The sequence below is a fragment of the Euphorbia lathyris genome, chromosome 1 (assembly GCF_963576675.1).
Source record: "Euphorbia lathyris chromosome 1, ddEupLath1.1, whole genome shotgun sequence".
NCBI classification, from domain to species: Eukaryota; Viridiplantae; Streptophyta; class Magnoliopsida; order Malpighiales; family Euphorbiaceae; genus Euphorbia; species Euphorbia lathyris.
In genome coordinates, this window is record NC_088910.1 from 115,658,373 (window position 1) to 115,682,997 (window position 24,625).

At 39.7% G+C, this 24,625-nt stretch overlaps 1 protein-coding gene and 1 long non-coding RNA gene across 2 annotated transcripts; one reads left to right on the forward strand and one right to left on the reverse strand.

Moving 5' to 3' along the window:
• Nucleotides 1-18: 18 nt before the first annotated feature.
• LOC136210729 (cytochrome P450 87A3) lies at nucleotides 19-2,425 on the reverse strand. Its single transcript, XM_066002110.1, has 9 exons — nucleotides 2,227-2,425; nucleotides 1,797-2,118; nucleotides 1,535-1,684; nucleotides 1,040-1,294; nucleotides 856-945; nucleotides 704-782; nucleotides 491-597; nucleotides 262-389; nucleotides 19-133 (listed from the first exon to the last, which is right to left on the reverse strand). The coding sequence occupies exons 1-9, from the start codon at nucleotides 2,418-2,420 to the stop codon at nucleotides 19-21; spliced, it is 1,440 nt and encodes a 479-aa protein (XP_065858182.1). The 5' UTR covers nucleotides 2,421-2,425.
• On the forward strand, nucleotides 412-4,671 carry LOC136210730 (uncharacterized). The gene is made up of 3 exons (XR_010678180.1): nucleotides 412-590; nucleotides 3,328-3,413; nucleotides 4,568-4,671. It is a non-coding gene; the product is annotated as an uncharacterized lncRNA (long non-coding RNA).
• The last annotated feature ends 19,954 nt before the right edge of the window (nucleotides 4,672-24,625 follow it).

Sequence of the window (24,625 nt, forward strand, 5' to 3'; positions counted from 1 at the left end):
TTCAGCAGTAGCTTTCTATCATGACTGTGTAGAGCTAAATCCTGCTTCTTTCTCCATAAGCTGAATATGATAGCCACTTGGAAATTGTAAACCAGGAGTCCGCAAGATATTTCCTCCTTTGATTGCTCGCCATCTGAAATCCAAATTGCGGAAAGGTTACTCTCTCTCTCTCTCTCTCTCTATATATATATATATATATATATATATATGTATATCATAGAAGCAGACAGTGACTCAGATCTCTTTACACTTTTCTATTACCTGTATTTCGTAACTAAGCAATGAAGAAATACAGCCATCTGCACCTTGGTAAATTCTGTTCCTACGCAAAATCTCATTCCACCTCCAAATGCCATAAAATGTTTTGATGCACCATTTATTTCTTGCCCCTGTATGGACTAATTATATTTAGTGCAATGAGGAGATGAATTGCAGACGTTAAAAGCATCGATATAATTCAAGATCAACTCATTTTAATATTTGTAGGCACCTCCCATCTCCATGGATTAAAGGCAAGTGGATCTTCATATCTTTCTCGGTTTAAGTGTACAGCGGGGGGACACACCATAACTGCCCAACCAGCTGGAATGGTAAAACCTGCACCAGTACCAATCATGTTATGTTTTGAATTTCATGTGACATTTTCTGCATGTCAAACTGATTTAGTATGGTCGCAAATGTTTCTGTAGTGTTTACTACATACCCTTAAACTGGATTTCTCTGAGAACTTTTCTGAAGATTCCTGGAACAATATTTGCCAGTCTAACAGTTTCATTAATGCACTGCAAATTGACATTGTCAGTTCGAGGTCATGAGTAAAACTAATTTGTACTTAACAGGTGTCATAATACTCACCTGAAATGTAAATGTCATAGATTTATACTCTTTCCATGTAATATCAGAATCAGGGTGTTCACGATTTTCCAAAATCTTTTCATGCTCTTCCTGGGGAAAAGTGAAGACATATAAAATGAGTCATTTTAGAGAAGCTGGTTGCAGAAACACAATGCAGTGTATCTTGTTATATATCTTTGCAGACCGTTAATTGCTTTAGCACCAAGGGGTGGTCTGAGAGAAATTTAATAGCCATAGTTAGAGCCAAAGAAGTTGTTTCAAAGCTAGCAAACAGTAGCACAAACATTAAATCCAGAACAATTGCCTCTGTGAGGATCGTTCCCTCCTTCCGTAGTTCCTCAAGTACATAGTCAAAAAAATCACTTTGGTGATGCTGTCTTGGATTTGCTCGTCTTTCATGCAGCAAGTTCTTCAACATTTTCATTGCCTTTTTCCTACCCTGAGAAGTGAGAAGATAGAAGAGTAAAAACCCAGGTTTTAGATCATGTCTTTTGGATATGTAGGTTCATTTCATGAACTGATCCAGTGAATCAGTGAAGTGGCAAGCATTCACTTGAAACAATATTTGCTTGACATGGTGTCCAAACAGGTTGGATGAGATTCCACTAACACCCATAAGTTAAGATTTGAAGATGCAAGAGATGACTTTGACAAATATAATTGGGTAAGCTTGGTTTACCTGTAAACATTTGTGATATGCTGTTCCTGGTACTTCCAAAGGAAAGGAGATTAATCCTTGGATGAATGCAACAAAATTCTCCCTTAGGTTCTCGGATGAATTCATTTGATCGTAACTTATCAGCTTCTTTGCAGTCAGGTCAAATATCATCTGTAAAGTTCCAATTACTTTTACAACATTTGTCACAATAAATTGCTATCAAGGCTTTTGATATGAAGAACAGGGAGAAGAAGAGATGGATGAATTGAGTCTCAGAAATTACACTAGCAGTTGCTTCTTTTAACTCAACAGTGTTATGTTGAGACCATATTTGCAATCTTTTAGTTGCTGCCAGTTGAACTTCAGGAAGCATTTTCTTAAGGCTTTCAGGACCAAAGAGATTTAACACCATATTCTTGAGGTATTTATACATTAACCCATGTAGTGAACCCACATTCTGTCGTCCAAAAATTTCTGTGAATGTTTCTGGATACCAACTCTGAAGCAGCTTGCCCTCTTGTTGGAAGATGAAGTAATTGAGATCTGGGTCTGTCGATATGACAACGGGTCTGCCAACCAAATTTGTACAGAAAATTGGTCCATATCTGAGAATAACAGGAGAAACTTTGATTAGAAACATGATTTAGAGGAATATGATCATCATGATACAAGAAGTACTTGTTGAATAAGCTGGCAAGTTTTAACAATATTACCTTTTAACCCTCTCTTTGACAAAGGCAGGAATGTCATTAGAAGTGTTTGGAGCAAAGAACTGAAGTGTCTCACCAAGAAGCGGTAGTCCCATTGAACCAGGGGGGAGTTTCCCATTACATTTGGGATTTTTCCACTTGTAAACCCAGTGTGTGATACTTATAATGATCAATGCTCCAAAACACAAAACCCACATCTTGCTCAAATATATATAAAATATAATGCTCCTGCCAACAATATCTTGGATCAAATGAAGGATTATTTTTAACAAAAAATGGAGATATGACAGTTTAAGAGTATAAAAAACGATAAGGCTTTGAGTAGGAAACCTGGGAAGAATAAGAAAGTGTTGGCATATATCTCAGCAACCATCAGGAGATCTTATATAGGGTGGCAGAATAGAACTACAGCAAAGAAAATAGTAGTTAATTGTTGAATAGAATCGTTAGAAAAAAATATTCTTCTAGACTGTTACATTATTTTATTTGCCAACGGGTTTCTAGGCTTACCATAAAAAGGGTATTAAATGTTTCCTTTCTCTCTTCTCTAGATCCCTTATTTTATTTCAATCTTGTTTACTGATGTCATGTAAAACAAAATTGAGTAAGCCTGAAGCACCTTTTTCAAGGGCATGTTTGAGAGACTAGAGGTTCATAGGATCTATCCAACTCCAACTTAACTCTGTCTGAAACTAATCTTGTTTACGTCATCAAAAATGAAAAATCCAACAATCCTTCACAATGATGCTTCAATGTTTTCATCTTCTTCTCGATTTTAAATCATATTGGTTGAAATATATCTCATACTAGGTCTTGCTTTGCTACGGTGATGAGCTTGTACCATTAAAAATGTAGTTGTCAACTATACCGTCGTAATGCCTTGAATCTATATTAAACACTACGACAGGAAGCAACGGGTCTCGCTGAACGTGGACTAGCCAACATAATGTTGGTGAACCACGTAAAATCTGTTTCGTTTTTCGTTTATTTATCTTTCGCTAAATCCGCACTAACATATACTGTGAAGTTCCAATAAAGGTCACTATATTTTTGTTCTCATCTTCGTGAAACAGTGTCTTAATAGGTTTCTATGCTACTGACCAGGTTAATTGACATTGACGCATAGAGCAGCGTCCTACCTGCCCCCATTGAGCCACGGACTCAACTTCCATGCAACAACTACAGCCTAGGTAGGGTACTGTGAACATCACGATTCTCAATTATGTGCAATTGGATTATTATAATTCGGTCACTGTGTTCACAACAATATTAAATGAAGCTTCACTGCTAAAACCTGTAGACAGCAAGAATTATATGTATATGACCACCTGAAAACTGTCTTTTTGTGGTTAAAATGCACTTCATATTTATGAAATTTTTTGTTTTTTTTTTTTTTTATGTGGAGTACAGAGATAATAGTGTGATAATGCTTGGAAACTGAAGGATTCAAAGCATGTAGGCATTGAAATACAATTTTTAAATCCCCTTCATATCCAAATTTTATTGATTTCTATATGTCATTAATGATAGAGGAAGTTTCGCATAGCTGTTAAAAGAGTGTATGAGAAGGTTAACATTGAATAGTTCTAGTTCGACACATCCCTTCACGTTTGTTATCCAAACATGTCTAAAGTTTTGTTTTTATTAGGATCTATCAGATGCAGAAAGACTCATAGTTGAATTGGTTCTTTAAGAGAAATTTAATGGAACATTAATAGGTAGGCATGGCATGAGCTAGAAAAGGGTCTCCTTAATGGGGTGCATAAAGCTGACAGCTCTGTTGAGCTCTGGTTTTGGAGTTGTACAAGAGTCAAGAGGGTCCTACCTGTCTTGATTGTCGAATGTCAAAAATCTGGTCAGAGCAACGAACAAGCATCCATAAGATGATTTCATCCCTTTGATTTTTTTTTTCTACATATCGGACGGTTCAAGTGAGAAATCTGTTTGCCTATGATAATTAAAAAAACTGAGTTAGTTGGTTTGATTAGTTGTTACCTATTTGTTTTCTTGGCCATCCAGCTGTGTGCCTACTAATATGTACTGTAGAATGTAGAGTGTGGAATGTATTTTCTTGAAATGTCTGCAAGTAGAATCGCTAGGAATTGGAGAAAATATGTACATCTATTAAGATACAAATTCACCCCAACAGCCTTTGTTTTTGTGTTTTCAAGTAAATTTCGATAAAAACTGCCGATGAACTGAAATTTGCAACAACATTCTGATAGAATCTCTTGAAGAAAAAACTTAAATTGTTGAACTCATGACAGAAAATTTCAGAGTAATTAAGTGAATGGTGCATTTCTGCATTGATCTGGAACAGAACTAATGAACGATAATAATGCAGGTATTGAGTTGCACGAGGGAGAGAGGATTGAGGAGGAAGTATTGTTCCTCCTGTCTGTGACGTGCGCCTAGGGAATGCTTCATTAAATTACAGTACAAGTAAGAAAACTTTAATATTATCATTTACATAAAATACAATTGCCTGAATTTTGTTAAGTAATTAATTTATTTCTTCATAAGATAGAGTATAAATGACTATTTAGTTTTATACTACCTTTTAAGGTGTCTTAATTGGTTAATAGCTTCAAGTCTTTATACAAATCTAGAGCTCTAGTTCTAGCGTATGCATGTAGTAAAAAAAAAAAAAAAAAGGGCGGCCCGGTCGCATTACGCGTCCCCGCTGAGCGAGGGTCCGGGGAGGGGTCCCACCACAAGCGTATGCATGTAGTAAACTTACATAAATTAGTCAACATAAAATTATACAAAGAAAATGAGGAAAATGTTGCATCTTTTGTAAAAAAGACATTTTACTAAGCTTTTAGAACCTTAATTTATTCTTTCGTACCATTTTGAAAATAATAGTCATCCACCATTTTTTCTTATTTTGTGGTGTTGCCGCTAAATACCAAAATTTGTTTAGCCCATAATTACCTAATAGAGCCTATTAGTACCATCTTTGTTATCAATGAGTGTCATGTTTAATTAAGGCTCTTTTCAGGAAAAAAAATAAAAAATAAAAAATTAAGGCTTAATACATCAACAACATCCTGAATTTGTCCAAAAAAGTTGATTGACTTTCTAAACTTACATATTGTCTCGTTAGCTCCCTAAACTTGATTAAAATAACTTATTGGCCACCTGAATTTGTTTAAAGTGGCCTATTGACCCTCTGAACTTATTTATTATGATTCATTTGCCTCTTGAACTTGTTTAAAGTGGTATATTGACCCCTGAACTTGCTTACTATGATTCATTTGCCTCTTGAACTTGTTTAAAATAATACACGTTGCAATTTGCGTAAATTTGCAAAAAAAAAAAAAAAAAAAAAATCAAAACCTAAAAAAGAAAAGCCTTATTCGTGCTAAGCCTTTAAAACAACTTTAGTTTCTATTTTGTATATTTTTATGACGTTTTATAGATTTAGGGACTTAACCATGATAATTTAAATAAGTTTAGGAGGTTAATGAGACACCAGGAATTAATCAAATTTTTTGGACAAATTCAGAGACCAACTGATACATTAAGCCTTTAATTAATTTATTTTATGCTTTTCCATTGTTTAATGACTCTTCGGTCAATGAGTCAAAGAAAGCTAAACCTTTCTTCATTTGAGTATTTGTTCCAAGATTTTGTCCTAATCTCTCATGTTATATGGGTTGACCTTCATCTGAATAGCTTGGAATCAAATTTTCTATTTTATTTTACTCTTAAATTTTTTCAAAAAAATCCTAAAAGGGGTCAGTAATTGGTTTCATATATATATATATAGACACATGGATTTGGGTTATTTGTACCAATTTTTGTTAAAGTTTGGGATATATATTTCACATTAAAAAAGTCTGTTGAATTTCATTTCCTTTGAGAGTTTTTATATTTATTTAAATAAAATCATTTGCCAAAAGAAACGAAAATATTGGAATAGTATCATAACAACCTCTTAAAATACTTATTTTATTTCTACCAAAAAAAAAAAATACTTATTTTATATATAATATAAGGGTTAGGCTATGCTTACTTTGTTTTTTTCACTATTAGATGATGGTGAACTTTGATAAAGTAAACTCATCTAAAAAACAAAGTAAAACTTACTTTGTTTTTTTTTTTTTGATAAAAATACTCAACCATTTCATTAGATAATAAAATACAAGTACATCATATCACATGACATTTTCAAGTAATTGAGTTAAGAAAATAAAAAAATATAATTTTTTTATTCTATGTAAAAATTGATTTCTACATCAACCCGATCATTTTTTCAAAATTAAAGAAAAATGAATTACACTAATCTCTTTAGAATAGTTTTCTAATTTTAGTGAATATCAATATAATTTACTCAACCGTGTGCATTATTTTATATGGTAAATTCCAAAAAAAAATCCCTATGGTTTTATATAATTCCAAAAAAACCCTTGTGGTTTATTTTTACAAAAAAAAAAAAACCCATGTGGTTTACGCCGTTACCCAAAAAACGGAAAATGACTTAATGGTGTTAAAAGTGCTGACGTGGCAAGGGGTAAAGTTGGAAATTCGATTTTTTTTATTTTTTTCCCTCTCTCTCCTCTTCTTCTTCTTCCTTCTTCTTCTCCTTCCTCCTTGTGACATGGGGTAAAAGATATCCTGTGCTTTACCATTTTAACATTGTGGCCACTGAACTTCAATTCTTAATAGTATGCCACCGAACTTTATACTTTTTAATACCGGTGGCCACTCAACACCTCAAAACGACCGTTGACAGTCTCAAAATAAATAATTCGAAGAGTTAATGATATTTTAAGGAACTTTTAACTCTTGAAAATTTTCGTTTTGAGGTCATTTAGGTGTTGTTTGGTTAGGAGAGAGTGTAAATTTTTAAAGCTCCAAAAAATGTGATTTTGAAAGATAAAAAATGTGATTTTATGGTAAATTTCATTCTAAATGACTTTAATTCTTGAATATTTTCATTTTGAGGTTGTTAACGGTCATTTTGAGGAGTTGGTTAAAATTGAGTGACTACCGATATTAAAAAGTGTAAAGTTCAGTAGTCATACCGTTAAACATTCTAAGCCTTTATCTTATTTGTGAATATTCGCTATTAGATCCAAACTTACTAAAATTTTAAGGTGAAAATTTCTTAATTTTTGGATTATCAAATTTTTAAATCCGGATATTCATTTGGTTTAGTAGGCGCTTAGTGGAGAAAATCGTTGTATTTTTAGTTATTATATATATATTTTAACTAGGAAAATAACTACCACCAATCACGTGATCAAAGTGGTTAAAATATAAATCAATTTAATAAAAATTGTCTAAGTTATTTTGTTCCGAAACGGTGCATCTTTCTAGTTATTATTATTTTTAAAGGAAGAATCTCAGTTCTAATCAATTTAATGAAAGAATAAAAAATTGTTTATATGTGAAGCCAACTAATATACACGTATGCCTCTTGCAACCAAATTTTAAAAAACTCACCATATGACCAAATTATTAACGTGTATGAACAATGGAGCCAAGGTTGGTCGGCTAACACGGAGACATCAACACTGAAAATACCAAAAACATTCAATACAGGGTTTCTAATTCCCCCATTTTAGGGCTTATATCAAGAGTACTGATGGTAATGTGTACTGTATCCGCAGGTATCGGTACTATCTAATTTTAATAGGACTATTTATACTATGTATAAAAGGTATGGAACGGATATATGATGAAAACGATTATCCATGACCGGTATGGGAATACCACGAGAATATCCATTACCCGTTATAAATTTTTTATATATTAAAAAATATTACTATTGTTTTTTAGACGTGGGATTTAAACTCCAACTTTTTTTTCCAACCATTGAGTGATACCATTGAACTACTTTATTCTTATTGATTAAGTTTCAATCTGTTCAATTTTTAGATGGATTATTTATTAAATTTATAAATTTATAATACTTTTTGTTTTATGTATTGATTTTTAATAGGCAAGGGTACCCACAGATTAAATGAGACGGGTATGAATGCAAAAAGTATACTCGTTAGGATAATGGAAAGGGTATGGGTAATTAAAAAATAAACAGGTAAGAGTTTGGGATTGACAATACACGTGGGTACCTTACATGTTGTTATCCCTAATCTAGGGGTGGCAACGAGACATGGCGAAGTCGGGAATGCATTCTCATTCTGTGCCTAATAGTTTTGGGGAATCTCAGAAAGTGGTTTGGGAATTTTTACTTTCACACTCCTGCAGGGTCCCCACTGTAAACAATGTAAATATTGGGGAAAATATATTATCTCGATGTATTGAACAATGAAGATCACACACATATTTATATAAGAGGGGTTTAACCCTAGCCGACTCCTACATGGAATAGGATTAAGACTTTCTATACAAGTCTAAGTCAAGTTTAAGACTCCCTATACAAGTCTAATTCTTAACAGTTTACTTCCTATATAATTACATTCTATTACCACCCCCCTAAACTGTACAGGTCAGGCACAAATTGTAAGCTTGTCTTTAAGAAACTGAAAACGCCCCCTCGCCAATGGTTTGGAAAACATATCGGCAGTTTGATCTGTAGTTGAAATATATCGAACCACCAGTAACTTAGAACGGACACGATCTCGAGCAAAATAAAAATTGATTTCCAAATGTTTGGTAGAATTGTGAAACACATGATTTGCTGACAAATAAACTGCACTTAAATTATCACACCATAAAATCGGCGGTTGACTAATAGGATAACCAATTTCTTTCATCAACATATGTAACCAACTAAGCTCAAAAGTTGTTGTGGCAATCGATCTATATTTTGACTCCGTAGATGATCGGGAAACCATTTCCTGCTTTTTGGAAGTCCATGACAACAAATTGGAGCCCAAAAATACGCCATAGCCAGTTGTAGATTTTCGATCATCCTTGTCACTTCCCCAATTTGCATTCGAGAAACAATGCAACCGCCCCATATTTCCTTTACACAATGCTAAACCATGGCCATATATCTCATTCAAGTACCACACAACGCGTTTAACTGCTCCCCATTATAATTCAGTAGGCAAATGCATAAACTGTGAAACTTTATTAATCGCAAACGCTATATCAGGCCGAGTAAACGTGAGATATTGAAAACTGCCAACAATAGTCCAAAATAATATAGGATCATCAAAACACGAACTATCTCCCAATTGCAACTTTTCAGCCGGATTGGTAGGACTTGATACAGGCTTTGAGGTAGACATCCGAGCTTTGGCAATAATGACTTGACAATACTTTGACTCATGAAGAAAAAGATCAGTCAGGGTACTCGTAACTTCAATACCCAAGAAATAATGAACTGTCCCAAGATCTCGAATAGAAAAATTTCCTTTGAGGAATCGAATAAAATTGCGCACAAGAGAAGGTGAATTACTCGTGATCAATAAATCATCCACATAAATTAAGCAATATATTCGCACAGTACCTTTGGTATAGAAGTACAATGAACGAACCACAGAATCCGAACATGAGCAACTTAGAAGTTAGTCCACATACGAGGGGACTGTTTTAAATCATACAATGACTTTTGAAGTTTGCAAACCCTATTCGGTTGAGAAGGGTCAACAAACCCTGGGGGTTGCTGATATACACATCCTCATGCAAATCACCATGCAAAAAAACATATGAAACACCCAATTGCAACACAGTCCACCCAAACGAAATTGCCAAAGAAAGTATAAGTCGAATAATCGTTGGTTTGACAATCAGACTAAATGTTTCAGTATATTCAATACCTGGTCGTTGATGATAACTTCTTGCAACTAAACGTGATTTGTATTGATCAATTGTGCCATCAGCCTTTGTTTTGAGTTTGAACAACCAGCGATTATCAACTAAATTAGCACCTGGTGGAAGTGGAACAAGTTCCCAAGTGCCATTCTTCATAAAAGCATTATACTCTTCAACCATTGCATGTCTCCATTCAGGAATCTTAGATGCTTGCAGGTACGTAGATGGTTTGGTGGGGACCGCAGCAGTCAATATCTTTGGTTTGAATGGTCGAACCTGAGAGCGAGTAACCAAACACTGGTTGGGATCCCGCAAAGCATCCAAAACGGGTAAAATCGACACACTAGGAGACGGAGTGGTAGATTGCATAGATTGATCTAAAGCCGGTAAAGAACCCAAATCAGCTTGTAAACTCACTGATGGTAACGGACTAGCGACCAGGGGACAAGAGGCAGCAGCTCAAATAGGTAGTAGTGGTGTTCGTGGAGACATTGATGTTTCAATCGTCGGGTTCTGTTCAGTGCTAGAGAACGCAGAACCGGGTGAGTGAATGTTCGATTGTTCAACAAGGGATGCTGACACATCAGAACTTGTAGTTGCAGCAGGGGCAGACATTCTTTGATGAATCGGCTGATGAGACACTTTAGAAATTGGTGAGATCAATGGAAAAGTTACAGTTAGAGTAGACAGAAGAGCCGGTAATGAGTCATGGACAACATATTCTTTAGTACGTACTAACCCCGAATAAGGAAACTCACGTTCATCAAACAAAAAATGGCATGAGATATAACTTTTACTAGGAACCGGATCAAAACACTTATAACCTTTATGAAGTTTGCTATAACCTAAAAATATGCATTTGATGGACCGAGGAGACAATTTATGAGGTGAATATAGGCGTAACCATAGATAACATAAACAACCAAATACCTTCAATTGAGCGTACTCAGACATTTTACCAAAGAGAATATGAAAAGGAATAGTAAAATTGTTCGCAGATGAAGGTAAACGATTAATCAGATAAACATTTGTATCAAAACCATAGGACAAAAAAGTAGGAGGTAAACCAACATGATTTAACAAAGCTAATTCAGTCTTAATAATCTGTCTATGTTTTCTCTCAACACAACCATTCTGCTCAGAAGTGTAAGGACATGAGGACCTCTGAACTATACCATTCTCTCATAAGTATTTTGTAAGAGAATTAAATTCACCCCCTAATTAGACTGAAAAGTTTTAATAGGTACCCCAAACGATTTTTCCATAGGAATATGGAAGCGAATAAACGTATCGTACACATCATATTTGCGTTTCAAGAAATAAACCCATGAATATTTGGTATAATGATAAAAATATCATATAATAAAAAAAAACTCATCATGTGATTGATTTTTTTTTGCAGGCTCCTAAACATCAGAACAAATCAATTCCAAAGGTTGACTAGTAACAAACGATGATTTAACAAAAGGAAGTTTGGGCCTTAACTATTAGCTTGAGCTTTTAGTTCAATTGGTTCCATGACATGGTATTTTTGGTCCCGTGTAATTAGTTCCAAGGGGGGGGAGGGGGTTAGGAACTAATGTAACTTTTTGCTTAATTATGCTGACTTGATCTAATTCTTTAAATAACTTTACTCAGTTTTGGTCAGCAAGGCTGAGCAAGATGTAAGACAGCTTTAGTCAGAGGCTGACTAGAACCGTTTTACTTGTGAGTTGAGAATTAACACTTAAGGCCAGCTTTCAACTCAGCACTCTGATTACTCAGTGTCAGCTTATACAATTTATATTCCGAGTAATTTAGGCAAGCAACACATACATATATATATTGAGAGAAAGGGTTAGAAATTACTCAGCAGTCTTATCCTGGTTCGGCCTTACCGCTTACGTCCAGTCCCCAGAATCCTTCTGGGATTTTTCAATCCACTACTAAGCTCTTTAAAGGTAGAGCACAAACCATTTACAAGCAATTGAGTATGCAAGAGTACCGTTGTTAGACGAGGTGCCGCGGCCTAATCTCCCGGGTGGACCGGGGGGTGGACAACCTCATGGCGACGTAAGTGGTGATTGGCGCCGAAAGCAACCAATCGTGGAATCAAGCTGCTCGGCAGGATCGGAGCTCGGAGATATGAAAGAGTCGCCACCCACGAATGGGAAAATGAACACCGATTCCTTACGGGAGACCGGTGTGTGTTCGGGAAACTTAGGTACGAGCCGAGAAGGCTAGCTCCTTTCCGGAGAAAGGCTACTAGGCACCCCGACATCGCCCGGTTATGAACCACCGGCCTCCTACTCAGCATGTTAGGCGATAACGGACTAATCGTATACTTCTTTAAGTTTAAAATTCATTTGAAACCCTTTTCTTTCTCTTTTTAGAAACCGTTTTGAGCATATATTATTGAAAAGCCACATCAGTAAAGAATCACCCAATTATGTTTATACATACACAGAGAGGGGGAAGAAAGAAGTGATTTATTTACACCCGTATTAAATGTGATGTTGTGTGTTCGTTCTACATTAACTTATTTCCCCCAAAACGAGTTCATTTACATGGTTCGCACCTTAATCGCCGTTGGAACGATTTAGGTGCATTTTAAAACCCCGTTTGATGAAATTTACCCGAATCGCCGTTGGAACGACTCGAGTATTTGAAAACGTTTGAGATAAAAACCTTTTAATGAGAAAACGTGGTTAAACATACAAGTCAATTTTATTTTGTACAAATCCTTTAAGAAAATGATTCAAAAAGTTCTATTATTCACAAAGAAAACGATTTTAATTACAATGTTCGCTTAATCCGTCGTTGGAACGGACTAAGGTTTTAAAACGTGATATTTTGAGAAATGATTTAAAATGCTAACAAAAATGACTCGATTTATTCACTTTAGGAAACTAAAAAAAAACTCATTAGTTTAAATAATTCGATTGAAAACTTTCTTTTTGTGATTTATTTTCCCCACTTATTTAATGGACTCTCTAATTGTTATAATTACAATAATAAACCCCTTCAAACTAATATTTACACTCAAACAATACTCATTTGGGACATGGACCCATGAATGGGCCAAAAGAACAAAGAAAATAATTTAGACATATATATATACACATTTAAATCAAAAAGGAAGATATGAAGATAAAAAGTTAATACAAAAGGAACTATATGTATATAAAAATAATAGGTACAATATATCTATACTTTGAAAATGTGAAAATAGCAAGTAAATCCTATAACTAAGAAAATAATGCTTATCCAAAAATAAATTCATTCAATAATCACTAAAATAACCCAAATATTCCAAAACTATACATATACATAACTAATATAGTTTTAAATGGCAAGAATACCATATACTAATATATATTAATTATTTCCCAAAATACCAAATAACTAACCTTTAAAACACAACCCAAAATAACAAAAAGGGAATACATATATACTTATACTTATATTGTAAAATAGAATAAAAATAGTATACAAATACTCTAAAATAGTTATATATGCTAAAGTTCTAAAATAATTTGAAAAAACATATATTACATAACTATACATATATATACCAAGGATTAAAAGCTTAAAAGTTAAGAAAAAGGGACTGAAATGGCATTTTTTACATTTTGGCAGATTTACCGACGGAAAATCCGTCGGTAAACAGCATTTAGTGACTGAATAGGTAAATTACAGCAGCACTCCTAAATGTTTCCAGATTTATTCAAAAGCTTTAAATTAAATCTAATTCAATCGTTTTGGGTTTCCGAACTACCAAAGATGGATCATAGTCGAAAACGGAAATTCCTAAACGACGTTTTTTATTTCAAAACATTATTTAGAAATTCCTTTTAAATTAAAAAACTTGTAATTACAACGTTTTCGATACCCGAACTACCTTTTATCGGATCACGGTTCGTATTGGGACATCAAAATGAGGTTTTTTATTTTAAAACAAAACCGAATTTTATTTAACACGAAACGTAAATTAAATAAATACGCTAATTAAATAAAATGTGACAAAATAAATAAATGACTAAATGAATAAAAACTATAGCATAAAAATAGAAGAAGAGAATAAATTAAATAAAATAAAGAGTCTAGTCCTCGGATAATACCTTGAATTCGGTATCTGACAGTTGAAGCCGATTGATTCCACGAACCACGAGCTCCCGTTTTTTATAAAAAATTTAGTAAAAATTGAACTTAGGAAATTTAGAGATTTTCAATTTTTAGGAAAAAAAATGTTTTTTTCCTAAAAAAATCAACTTCCTCTCTCTAGAAAAATATCTAGTGTGAGAAGCTCTCTAAGGATTCCTCCTCCCCTTCCTTTTTTTTCTCCTCGTATTTATGGGGATCCATGCCTTTTATAGGCAAACGGGTCCCCGGACCAATGGGCGACGCCCAAAAGAAATTGGGCGTCGCCCATTGGGGTTGGGCGGCCGCCCAACATTTGTTGGGCGATCGCCCAACAATCGTTGGGTGATCGCCCAACGGCGTTGGGCGAGTGCCCAACGCTAGGTTGGGCGCCCGCCCGACGACCCTCGGGGCGTGCCTCGAGCCATCGGGCGTGCGCACCCCGCGGCCGCCGAACGCGCGTCCCGAGCCGCCGGACGCTCACACGTCGCGGCCGCCGAATGCGCGCTTCGCGCTACCGGGCACGTGCGCTCAGCGACCCACGAGAGCGCGCCCCGTGCCACCGGACCCGGGCATTGCTCGGACGTCGAGAGCGTGCCACTTGCGGTGCGTCCGACGGACGCCGAGCGCACGTCCCGTGCCGCCGAGCGGGCGTTCGACCATTGTCGTCCGCGTGCCGGATGCCGCTAAGCACCTGTGTCGTGCCGCTAATTTTCCTTCGCTTATTATTCTTTATATATTTTTTTGTTTTTCAAAACTTCCGAAATCAATCACTTCAACCGTCTTGTTTTCAGGTTTTCGTCACAGGTCCTCCGACTCAGTGTCTACAGTTGCCCCTACTTTTCTATTTTGACAGTGATGTGTGTGTTTCGAAAACGTTTTTTTTGCTAACGTAACACATGCAATGTAAAACATATAAAAGTAAAAGACACGTAAAGAGTAGGAGGGAGCATACCTGACCTTCGCGCTGCGCGCTCTGGTGTCATTCTCTGATTCCTTCCATCCTCGCCTCTGAATCAGCCGTCGGTGGATGTTTTTCTCTCGGAATCTAGCGTACGTTGACTATGGGTAAGAATGACTCGAAAGCAACCTCGGTCGTGGACCGTAGGTAAGATGGCTAAAAAGCTACCTCGGTCGTGAACCGTAGGTAAGATGGCTAAAAAGCTACCTCGGTCGTGAACCGTAGGTAAGATGGCTAAAAAGCTACCTCGGTCGTGAACCGTAGGTAAGATGGCTAAAAAGCTACCTCGGTCGTGAACCGTAGGTAAGATGGCTAAAAAGCTACATCGGTCGTGAACCGTAGGTAAGATGGCTAAAAAGCTACATCGGTCGTGAACCGTAGGTAAGATGGCTAAAAAGCTACCTCGGTCGTGAACCGTAGGTAAGATGGCTAAAAAGCTACCTCGGTCGTGAACCGTAGGTAAGATGGCTAAAAAGCTACCTCGGTCGTGAACCGTAGGTAAGATGGCTAAAAAGCTACCTCGATCGTGAACCGTAGGTAAGATGGCTAAAAAGCTACCTCGGTCGTGAACCGTAGGTAAGATGGCTAAAGAGCAGAAAAGTTCTTTCTAACGATTCTGGATTCTTTTAAAACACCATTGTCTGGAGCTAGTGTCTCGGAGGTTTAATGGGAACGTGTTTTGGTCTGGAATGATATAGACTAACGATTGTTTTTCTGTTGACTGTCGTCTGTACTTTGACTGGTGTCACTGTTCTGTAAAAATTGGCTGTTGTCTGGAGTTCATATCTTGACAGTATTGGTTGCTGTCTGAGAGAAATGCAGGCTAAAACGGACTGCAAATCGGAGGTCTGTGCACCTAGTAATTAATTATTTACTTTTTACCTTTATGTCAAATCGTACTTTTTTTTACTATTTACGGGAATGCCATTCCCTTTTCCTATATAAGGTGGTGGGGTTTCATTTCAACCCCACACCTTCTCTCTCCTCTTTCTCTCACTAGACTTCAATTTGGATTATTCTCGGGATGGATTTAGATGAATGAGATGGCACTAGAGGCATGGACGAGGTTTACGTAAACCTGGATAGAGTGGATACCTTTCACGACCCTACGACGCATTTGAGCAGTCCTCTTTCTCTCACTTGATTGGACCGGGAGTTCGTCTATGCGCCAAGTCTACTCCGGCGAAGTTTGTTTCCACCGCGAGCCTCTTGAGTAGACGAGATTTTTGCGAGACGGACGATACCGACTTGGCGGTTCGTAGCTTCTTGGTATATGCTCTGAGTGAGACGATTTTCCGCACGAAGGGCGGGAAGGTACATGCGGGCCTCATTCAGGCGCTCAGCGATTTGGATGCAGCGGCTTCCTACGATTGGGCGGGGGCAGGCTTAGCCTTTCTTTACAAGTTTTTGGATCTGACTTGCCGGAAGCGCAAGGACTTCGGTGGTTATACCTTTGCTCTGCTGGTACGTGACGTCTTCTTGACTTATCCGTCTTATCTTCTTCGCATTTTTCACACTCCTAGTCCTCGTTTTTACCGCAGGTGTGGGCGTATGAGAGACACATCCTTCCCAGCCGATCTCGATCTCGACCGAGAGTACTGAGGCCGCCTTTCATGACTCAGTGGAGGGATTTTGACTTGAGCGCCGAGAGGAGTCGGACAGTGTCGCGGCTTCTGGATCGGATCGACTCGCTGACCCTCACACAGGTAGATTTTGCCTAATCATGCTTGGTTTTTTGTTTGAGTCTTTCTGACTTTCTCTTTGTGCATTTTTTTAGATTAAGTTCCGATGGGACGACCTCGACTTCGGCCCTGGTTATACATATGTATCGATGATCCAGGAGCAGCAGTGTGTGCTCACCGGCCCCTGCGTGCGGGCGTGGTATTTAGGGGATCGAGGCATCACCGGAGTTAGGGACGCTCACTGGACGCCGGGCGAGATCCCCGTCTCTATGTTCGCGGTGCAGACCCTGCCACTATCGGTCATTCGTCGGGACCTGACCCGTCGGTATGTTGGTAGAGCGGTGTGGATTCACGCCGGGGGCCGTGAGCCTTACTTGTCTACTTTGCTGAGCGCGAGGGATGCCCCAGCGGCGGCGATGGAGGTGGATCCGGTGGCGGATGTATTTTCGAGGGAGGCTGTCGCGACAGTCTTTGGTCAGGAGGAGGTCCCGGTAAGTGATTCCATTCCCTTTTTATTTTACCCCTTTTATTCATGAGATGTTCAGAGGTTTTATGGTGTGTTTTGTTTGCAGGAGGGATCCTGGAGGAGTGCCCACTTATCTGATTTCTTCGACGGCACTCGGGCTCAGACGCCAGTGTGCGAGCAGCCCTACTATGTTGGCGAGTCCTCCAGCGCTGCCCGACCGGAGAGGTCTTCCCTAGGCGTGCCTATACCAGACTATGGGAGAGATTATGCTACGATCTGCTATGACGAGTCCGGGGCACCTTACGCGGGATTTGAGGCGGCCCCTCCTATCTTCTCCTCGAGGGTCTCGTTTGATCCCTCGGACGCTTCTCTGACCACGAGAGAGACTTGTACGGATTACGTGGGGCTGTCCGGTTATCTCCGAGACCGCCTCAGCTTGCGCTGCACCGATCACCTGGTATGTATCATTACTGTACTTTAGTGTAGTGAAATGTATGCATGTATGTATGATTTATGTTTTTGCCTATGCTGCCTTTTATCTGTTCTTTTTTTTTTTTTCTGTAGAGTGATCTGCATGCCCACGAGCGGAGACAGAGCGAGCTAGTGCGGGAAGCTGATGCCCGAGTTGGTCATGTGTATCAAGAGAGGAACGACCACTGGTCGGGGATGATGCGACGGGAGACTGAGGGTCGCCTTGCCGTCAAGGAGAGGGCGCGTGATGAGTCGATCAGACGCCTTGCTGCAGAGGAGAGAGCACGAGCTGCTGATGAGAGAGCACGAGTTTCTGATGAGAGAGCGCGAGTTTCTGATGAGAGAGAGCGTGCTGTCGAGGAGGCACTATCTGCGGAGCGGGCATCACACCTGAGAGATTTTGAGAACTATTAGGACTTTCCTCCGTATTAGGCTCGTTATGTATTGCTTTGTAGCTTTCATTATTGCTTTGTAGCTTTCATTGTTGCTTTGTAGCTTTTATTAGGGTTTCTCCGATGTATAGCTGATGTATAGGGAGTGGGGTGGATAGTAGGTAGGCTTTTTGTGAAAAAGTAGGATAGGAAATGTATAACTCGTGATTCATATTACCATGCATTCAGTAGATTATAATGATTCCAATCATTCTCGTCAAATATATTCATGCCTCTATTTATTTACAAACAACAGAAATACTTAGTCTCTTATACATTGTTTTTGTAATTGCTCAAGTCATAACTATTGTTACCAGGACCCGCCTTTCGGTTTTCGGATCCCGGCGATTTTTCTCCTCCCCTTTTACTATCCCGGAATTTTTAAATGAGTGCCCTTTCTGGTTTTCACCCATTGGGATTTCCCTTATTGTTGCATAGGTCGCCCTTTGCGGGTTTTCAACCTATCGGGAATTTTTCTTTTTTTTTCTTCTTTTTTTTTTTTACGAAAAGTATTTCTTAAGCCTATCCAGGTTGGTAGGTTCGGAGAATTCCATGCCGTCCATTGTGGTTAACTTCACCGCTCCTTTTCTTAGTATCTTTTTTACGACGAATGGTCCTTCCCAGTTAGGCCTGAACTTCCCCCTCGGGTCGGTGTGCGTCACACGGATCTGTTTCAGCACCAAATCTCCTTCTTTGATAGGGTTGGTCTTGACTTTTTTATTGAAAGCCCGAGCCATCCTTCTTTGATATAACTGTACATGGTAAAGGGCTTCCATCCTTTTCTCATCAACTAAGGTCAACTGCTCATATTGCCTCTTCACCCATTCTGTTTCGGGAATTTCTGCTTCCACTGCGATTCTCAACGATCGCTTTTCGATCTCAATCGGCAGGACTGCTTCTGTTTCGTATACCAAGGAGAATGGCGTTGCCCCAGTCGAGGTTCTGATTGTCGTGCGATAAGCCCACAACGCGAGTGGGAGGTGCTCACGCCAGTTCCGATGTGATTCCACCGTCCTTACGAGAATCCTTTTAAGGTTCTTATTAGCTGCTTCTACTGCCCCATTAGCCTGTGGACGGTACGGAGAAGACCTGTGATGTTCAATGCCATATTCTCGGAAAAGGTTCCTTACTTCCCCCTGAAATTGGACTCCGTTATCCGTGATCATGTGATGAGGCACTCCGAACCTGGTGATCAAGTGTTTTTCAATGAACTTTCTCATCTGCTTGGATCCCAGTTTGCTAAACGACTCTGCTTCTACCCATTTGGTGAAATAATCGATGGCGACTGCAATAAACTTATGTCCATTTGAAGCATTAGGCCTTACTTCGCCGATGATGTCAATGCCCCAGGCAGCGAATGGCCAAATAGGTGCTAGCACATGTAGTTCCATGGCCGGAAGATGACTGCAATCGCCGTGGATTTGACAATCATGACATTTCTTTGCATACTCGTTACAATCTCTTTCCATGGTGAGCCAATAGAAGCCTTGTGTGATAATTTTCTTAGCTAGTACTGCTCCTCCCATATGGGCTCCACAGATTCCCGAATGTACTGATTCCATTGCCTCGCGGGCTTCTCCCGCATCCAAGCATCTGAGTTGTAATCCATCAACGTGCCTTTTGTAAAGCAAGTCATTGTGGATGACGAACTGACGAGCTAGCCTTCTAATCACAGCTTGATCCCTAGGTTCTGACTCTGCCGGATATGTCCCATCTTTCATGAAGTTCACGATATCGAAATACCATGGTTTTTCATCTGCCTCTAACAGCATTACGTCCTCGTAGTATGGTTTGTGAGATCTCCTCAATACCAACGGTTTCAAGGCAAGGTTCCGGGGGTTGTCCCAAACTGACACCAAAGTGGCCAAGGCATCCGCCGCCTGGTTCTGCGCTCGAGGAATGTGATAGAAACGACATTCCTTGAATCTTTGTGCCAACCCTTCTAGTTGATCTAGATATGGACGTAGCCTTTCTTCCCTCACTTCCCAGTTTCCTTGTGCCTGTTCGATGATCAACTTGGAGTCACCCCAAATTTCGACATATGATGCTCCCAGTGTTGCTAAAGACTCTAAACCATAAATGCACGCTTCATATTCGGCCATATTATTGGTAAGAGGGAACGACAACTTCTTGGCCATCGGGATCCTTTCTCCTTCCGGTGAGGTAAGTAGTACTCCTACTCCGGCTCCATTCGAATTAACTGCTCCGTCGAAGAACATTTTCCACGGTATAACTTCGATTGCGTTCAAGTGCTCATCGGGGAAATCATAACTTATCTCTTCTTCCTCTGCATTCAGGGGCTGGTTGGCGAGAAATTCTGCCACGGCCCTCCCTTTGATAACCTTCTTCGTCACATATTCAATGTCAAACTCGGATAAAAGCAACAACCATCTGGCTAACTTCCCCGTCAAGGATGGAGTTCGGTATAGATACTTCACGGGGTCCATCCGAGAAATAATGATCACTTTATACGATTGGAAATAGTGCCGCAGTTTCTTTGTCAACCATACTACTGCCACACATGTCTTTTCGATCATGTTGTACTTGAGCTCGTACTCCAGGAACTTCTTACTCAAAATATATACCGCGTGCTCCACACCGGTGTCTCCCTCTTGAGCCAACATTGCCCCAATAGATCGCTCCTCAATTGCTACATAGAGGAGAAGCGGCTTTCCCAGTTTAGGCGGTCTCAGCATTGGCGGATTAGACAAATAGTTCCGGACGCTCTCCAAAGCTTGCTGACACTTATCATTCCAAATAGTGGGTTGGTCTTTCCTTAATAACTTAAAGATTGGCTCGCAGATTGCGGTGAGTCTCGCTATGAACCGACTGATATACTGAACCTGCCCCAGAAACCCTCTCACTTCCTTCTCATTCTTCGGCGCCGGCATCTCCTGTATAGCCTTCACTTTATCATGATCCACCTCGATTCCCTTATTTCCGATTACATAGCCTAAGATTTTCCCCGATGAAACGCCGAAAAAGCACTTCTTCGGGTTTAGCCTTAGCTTGAATTCTGCGATTCGGGCCAAAAACTTCTCGAGCGCGGCAAAATGCCCTTCTCTTGTCTCTGATTTGACCATCATATCATCCACGTAGACTTCTACCTCCTTGTGTATCATATCATGGAACAGTGCTGTGGCCATTCTCTGGTAAGTTGCCCCGACGTTTTTCAAACCAAACGGCATTACCCTGTAACAGTATGTCCCCCACTCAGTTGTGAACGAGGTTTTCGCTTTGTGCTTTTCGGCCATCTGAACTTGCATATAGCCCATGAAACCGTCCACATTCGTGTGCAATACACTTGACGCTGCGCTGTCGATCAATACGTCGATATGAGGTAATGCGAACTCATCCTTGGGGCATGCCTTGTTAAGATCTCTGTAATCAACGCACATTCTCACTTTGCCGTCCTTCTTTGCGATGGGCACCACATTTGCGACCCAAGGGGGATAGTCGATTACTTCGATGAATCCTGCTTCTAACTGTTTCTTCACCTCCTCTCTGATCTTATCTGCCCATTCTAGTCTCATACGTCAGAGCTTCTGCTTTACGGGCTTCGCTTCGGGGTAAGTTGGAATGCGGTGGGTTACGATTGATTGATCAATTCCAGGCATGTCTTCGTATGTCCAAGCGAATACAATTTCGTATTTTTTAATTATTCTCTCAAATTATTTTCTCTCTTCAATAGTTAATGCTTGAGCAATTTGTATAAGTTTAGGATTTTCATCCGTACCAAGATTGAAAGTTGACATTTCTATTGTATTGATTTCAAACGCATGCATGTTATATGAATGAGAATGCATGGAATGATCATGATCGACATCAAGCAAGTAAGCAAAATCAGAATTCATTGCATTGATAGCATGGGTGATTACATCATCTGATTCAAACAAAGCAGTAATATAATTTTCATCATCAGGGTTCTCGGGCTCCTCATGAATTTTGGAGGTACTGGGCTCGTCCACCGCTCCCGCAGTCGCTTCGATGGTGATGACCTGCTCCTCGGTATTTAAATCCAGCATCATGATCTCCTCGACAAAGCAGCTCGCCTTTCCTTTGCCCCAGTCGGCAACATCATTGAAGATTTCGAACCCTGGCAGAATCTTCCCTTCCGTGCTAGTCCATGCCTTGGGGGTTCCTGAATATGCCTTCCCATGCCCCTCGCTCACAAAATACTTCCTCAAGCCTACTGTTCCTTCAGCACTCGCATTGGACGGACTCCCCTGCTCATATCCCAAACCTCTCCGGGTTTTCTGACTCTTAAAGTCCAGAAACTCTGGCAGCCCCTGATGGTATGCTCCTAAACCCATTCCCGGAATGAAACCTCCCTTCATCATTTTCACCACATCGGTGGTCATGCTCGACTCGTAAATCCCGGAGACTTGGAATCCGGAGAAAAGTTGAGGCTCAATTCCCAGTGCTGCCACCGAACTCAATTTCTCAGCTCTAATTGTTACTATCTCCTCCCCGAAGGGGAACTTAATCATTTGGTGGAGCGTGGAGGGCACACCTCCTAACTTATGGAACCAAGGGCGTCCCAACAGCACAGCAAAAGTTACCAGGATATCCAACACCGTGAACTCAGTTTCTTCCTCGTGCGGCCCCACTTTCAACTTGGCCTTGAAGACTCCTTCAATGTGCCTACGGCTGTCGTCATATGCTCTAATCACTGTTTCAGAGGCCGTCAAGTCTCCTCTTTCCACTCCCAACTTCGACAAGAGTTTCTACGGACAAACATTAATGGCCGATCCATCATCGACCATCACACAGCTAGTCTTCTTCCCGTTAATTTCCGTTCGGATATACAATGGCTTATATGAGCCTTCCCCTCTTCTGGGAGATCCTCGTCGGTAAATGTGATCTCAGTTTTCTTTCGAGCCATAATTTCCCCTACTAGCGCTGCCGGCTCAGTATCGGTGGAAATAACCAAATTCTGCAACTCCTTCATCAGGTTCTCACGATGGTACTTAGAATGTCATAAAACTTCCCAGACCGTAGACTTAGCTTGCGTCTTCTTCAACTGCTCAAGAACTTGGTCATCGGGCTTAGGAGCCGACCCTTCTCCAATCTCAGTCTCTACTATTGGTGCCTTTCCCTCGGCCACACGACCTGATCTCGTCATTACCGCAATTTCCGGCTCCTCATCCGATTCGTCCCAAATGTTAATAGGAACCCTTCGATTGGCATCCTCCTCGTCCGAGGAACTCTCCCAAATGTCCACGACCATTAAATCCATGACGTGAGGAACACTCGGATTCAGGAAAAAGGGATCCGCCGATCCGTACAAAGCCCAACCTATCAACTCATCATAGTCACGGAGGGACACCCGGCTCATCCTCCTTGCGGCCAACGGAATAGCACCTCATTGTATGCACATAAGCTGCACCTTATCGCTCATTGTCTCATTACACTGCTCATAACGGTGCCTCCACCTTCTAGCATAATCCACAAAATGTTCCTCGGGGAATTGCCTAATCCTATCCAGATCATCCAGGGATCCCGTCCATGGAATGTACATTTCATATCTCGCCACAAAGGCACTTCGGAGCGGTATCCAATGACCCATCTCCTCCTCTGATAGACCCTGATGCCACAATAATGTTGGAAATAGGACTAAGGTATAGCAGCGGAAATATAAAAATTTTAGCCTACTTCCTTTTAACCATAGGATCCATTAATCGTTATTTCATATAAAGAGGGATAAGAAGATATACCTTTCGATGATTAATCTACCGTTGCAAACGAAGTGCCCACAACTTCAAAGGATATGTAAACTGTTTACCAATCTGCCCCTATTCGAAATAGACCTTCCAGACCTCCGAACGACGATCCCTTCGGTGGAAACGTGGAAGAATGTGTCTAGAAGCTACTGTCCAAAACTCGCGACGATCCAACGGTTCAATCTCCGGGAATCCTTGAAATAGTGAACTGACCTGATGTAGGCGAAGAAAAACGAATTTCTCCCTTTTGATTGTTTTTCTTCTTTTGTGAACACGGTGAGATTAAGTTAGAATCAACCCTTATGAGATGCAACCAAAATAGATTGCCTCTAACAAATCAACACAAGATCAAAGAGAAAAGAGATGGAAAAGATTAATCGATTGACGGAAGCCGTATGAATTCTTGTCCACGAACTTGGGGATGGAATTCACTTTCTCTCTCTAGCTAGTAGATTTCGAAAATCACAAGGGGTGGGGCTAGTGTGTGTGTCGAAATTCACTAGGTAAGGGGTATATATATTATCTTGTCTCTAAACCCTAGTTAGATAGGATTAGGTTACTTAATAGCAATCCAATTCGGAATAGGATTTCTAATTATTATCTTACTATATATCTAATATAATTAGGATAATAATAAGTAACCTAGTTAGATAATAATAGGAGGACATTAATCCAATTAATAACTCCTAACTTGATTATCTCTTAATTAATTTAATTTCACAATCCTAATCCAATTAGGAAGAGTGGAATAAATTAATTCCCTTCCTTTAATACATATAATTTCGACCCCCTCTTATCCATGGGCCTTACTAGGCTCA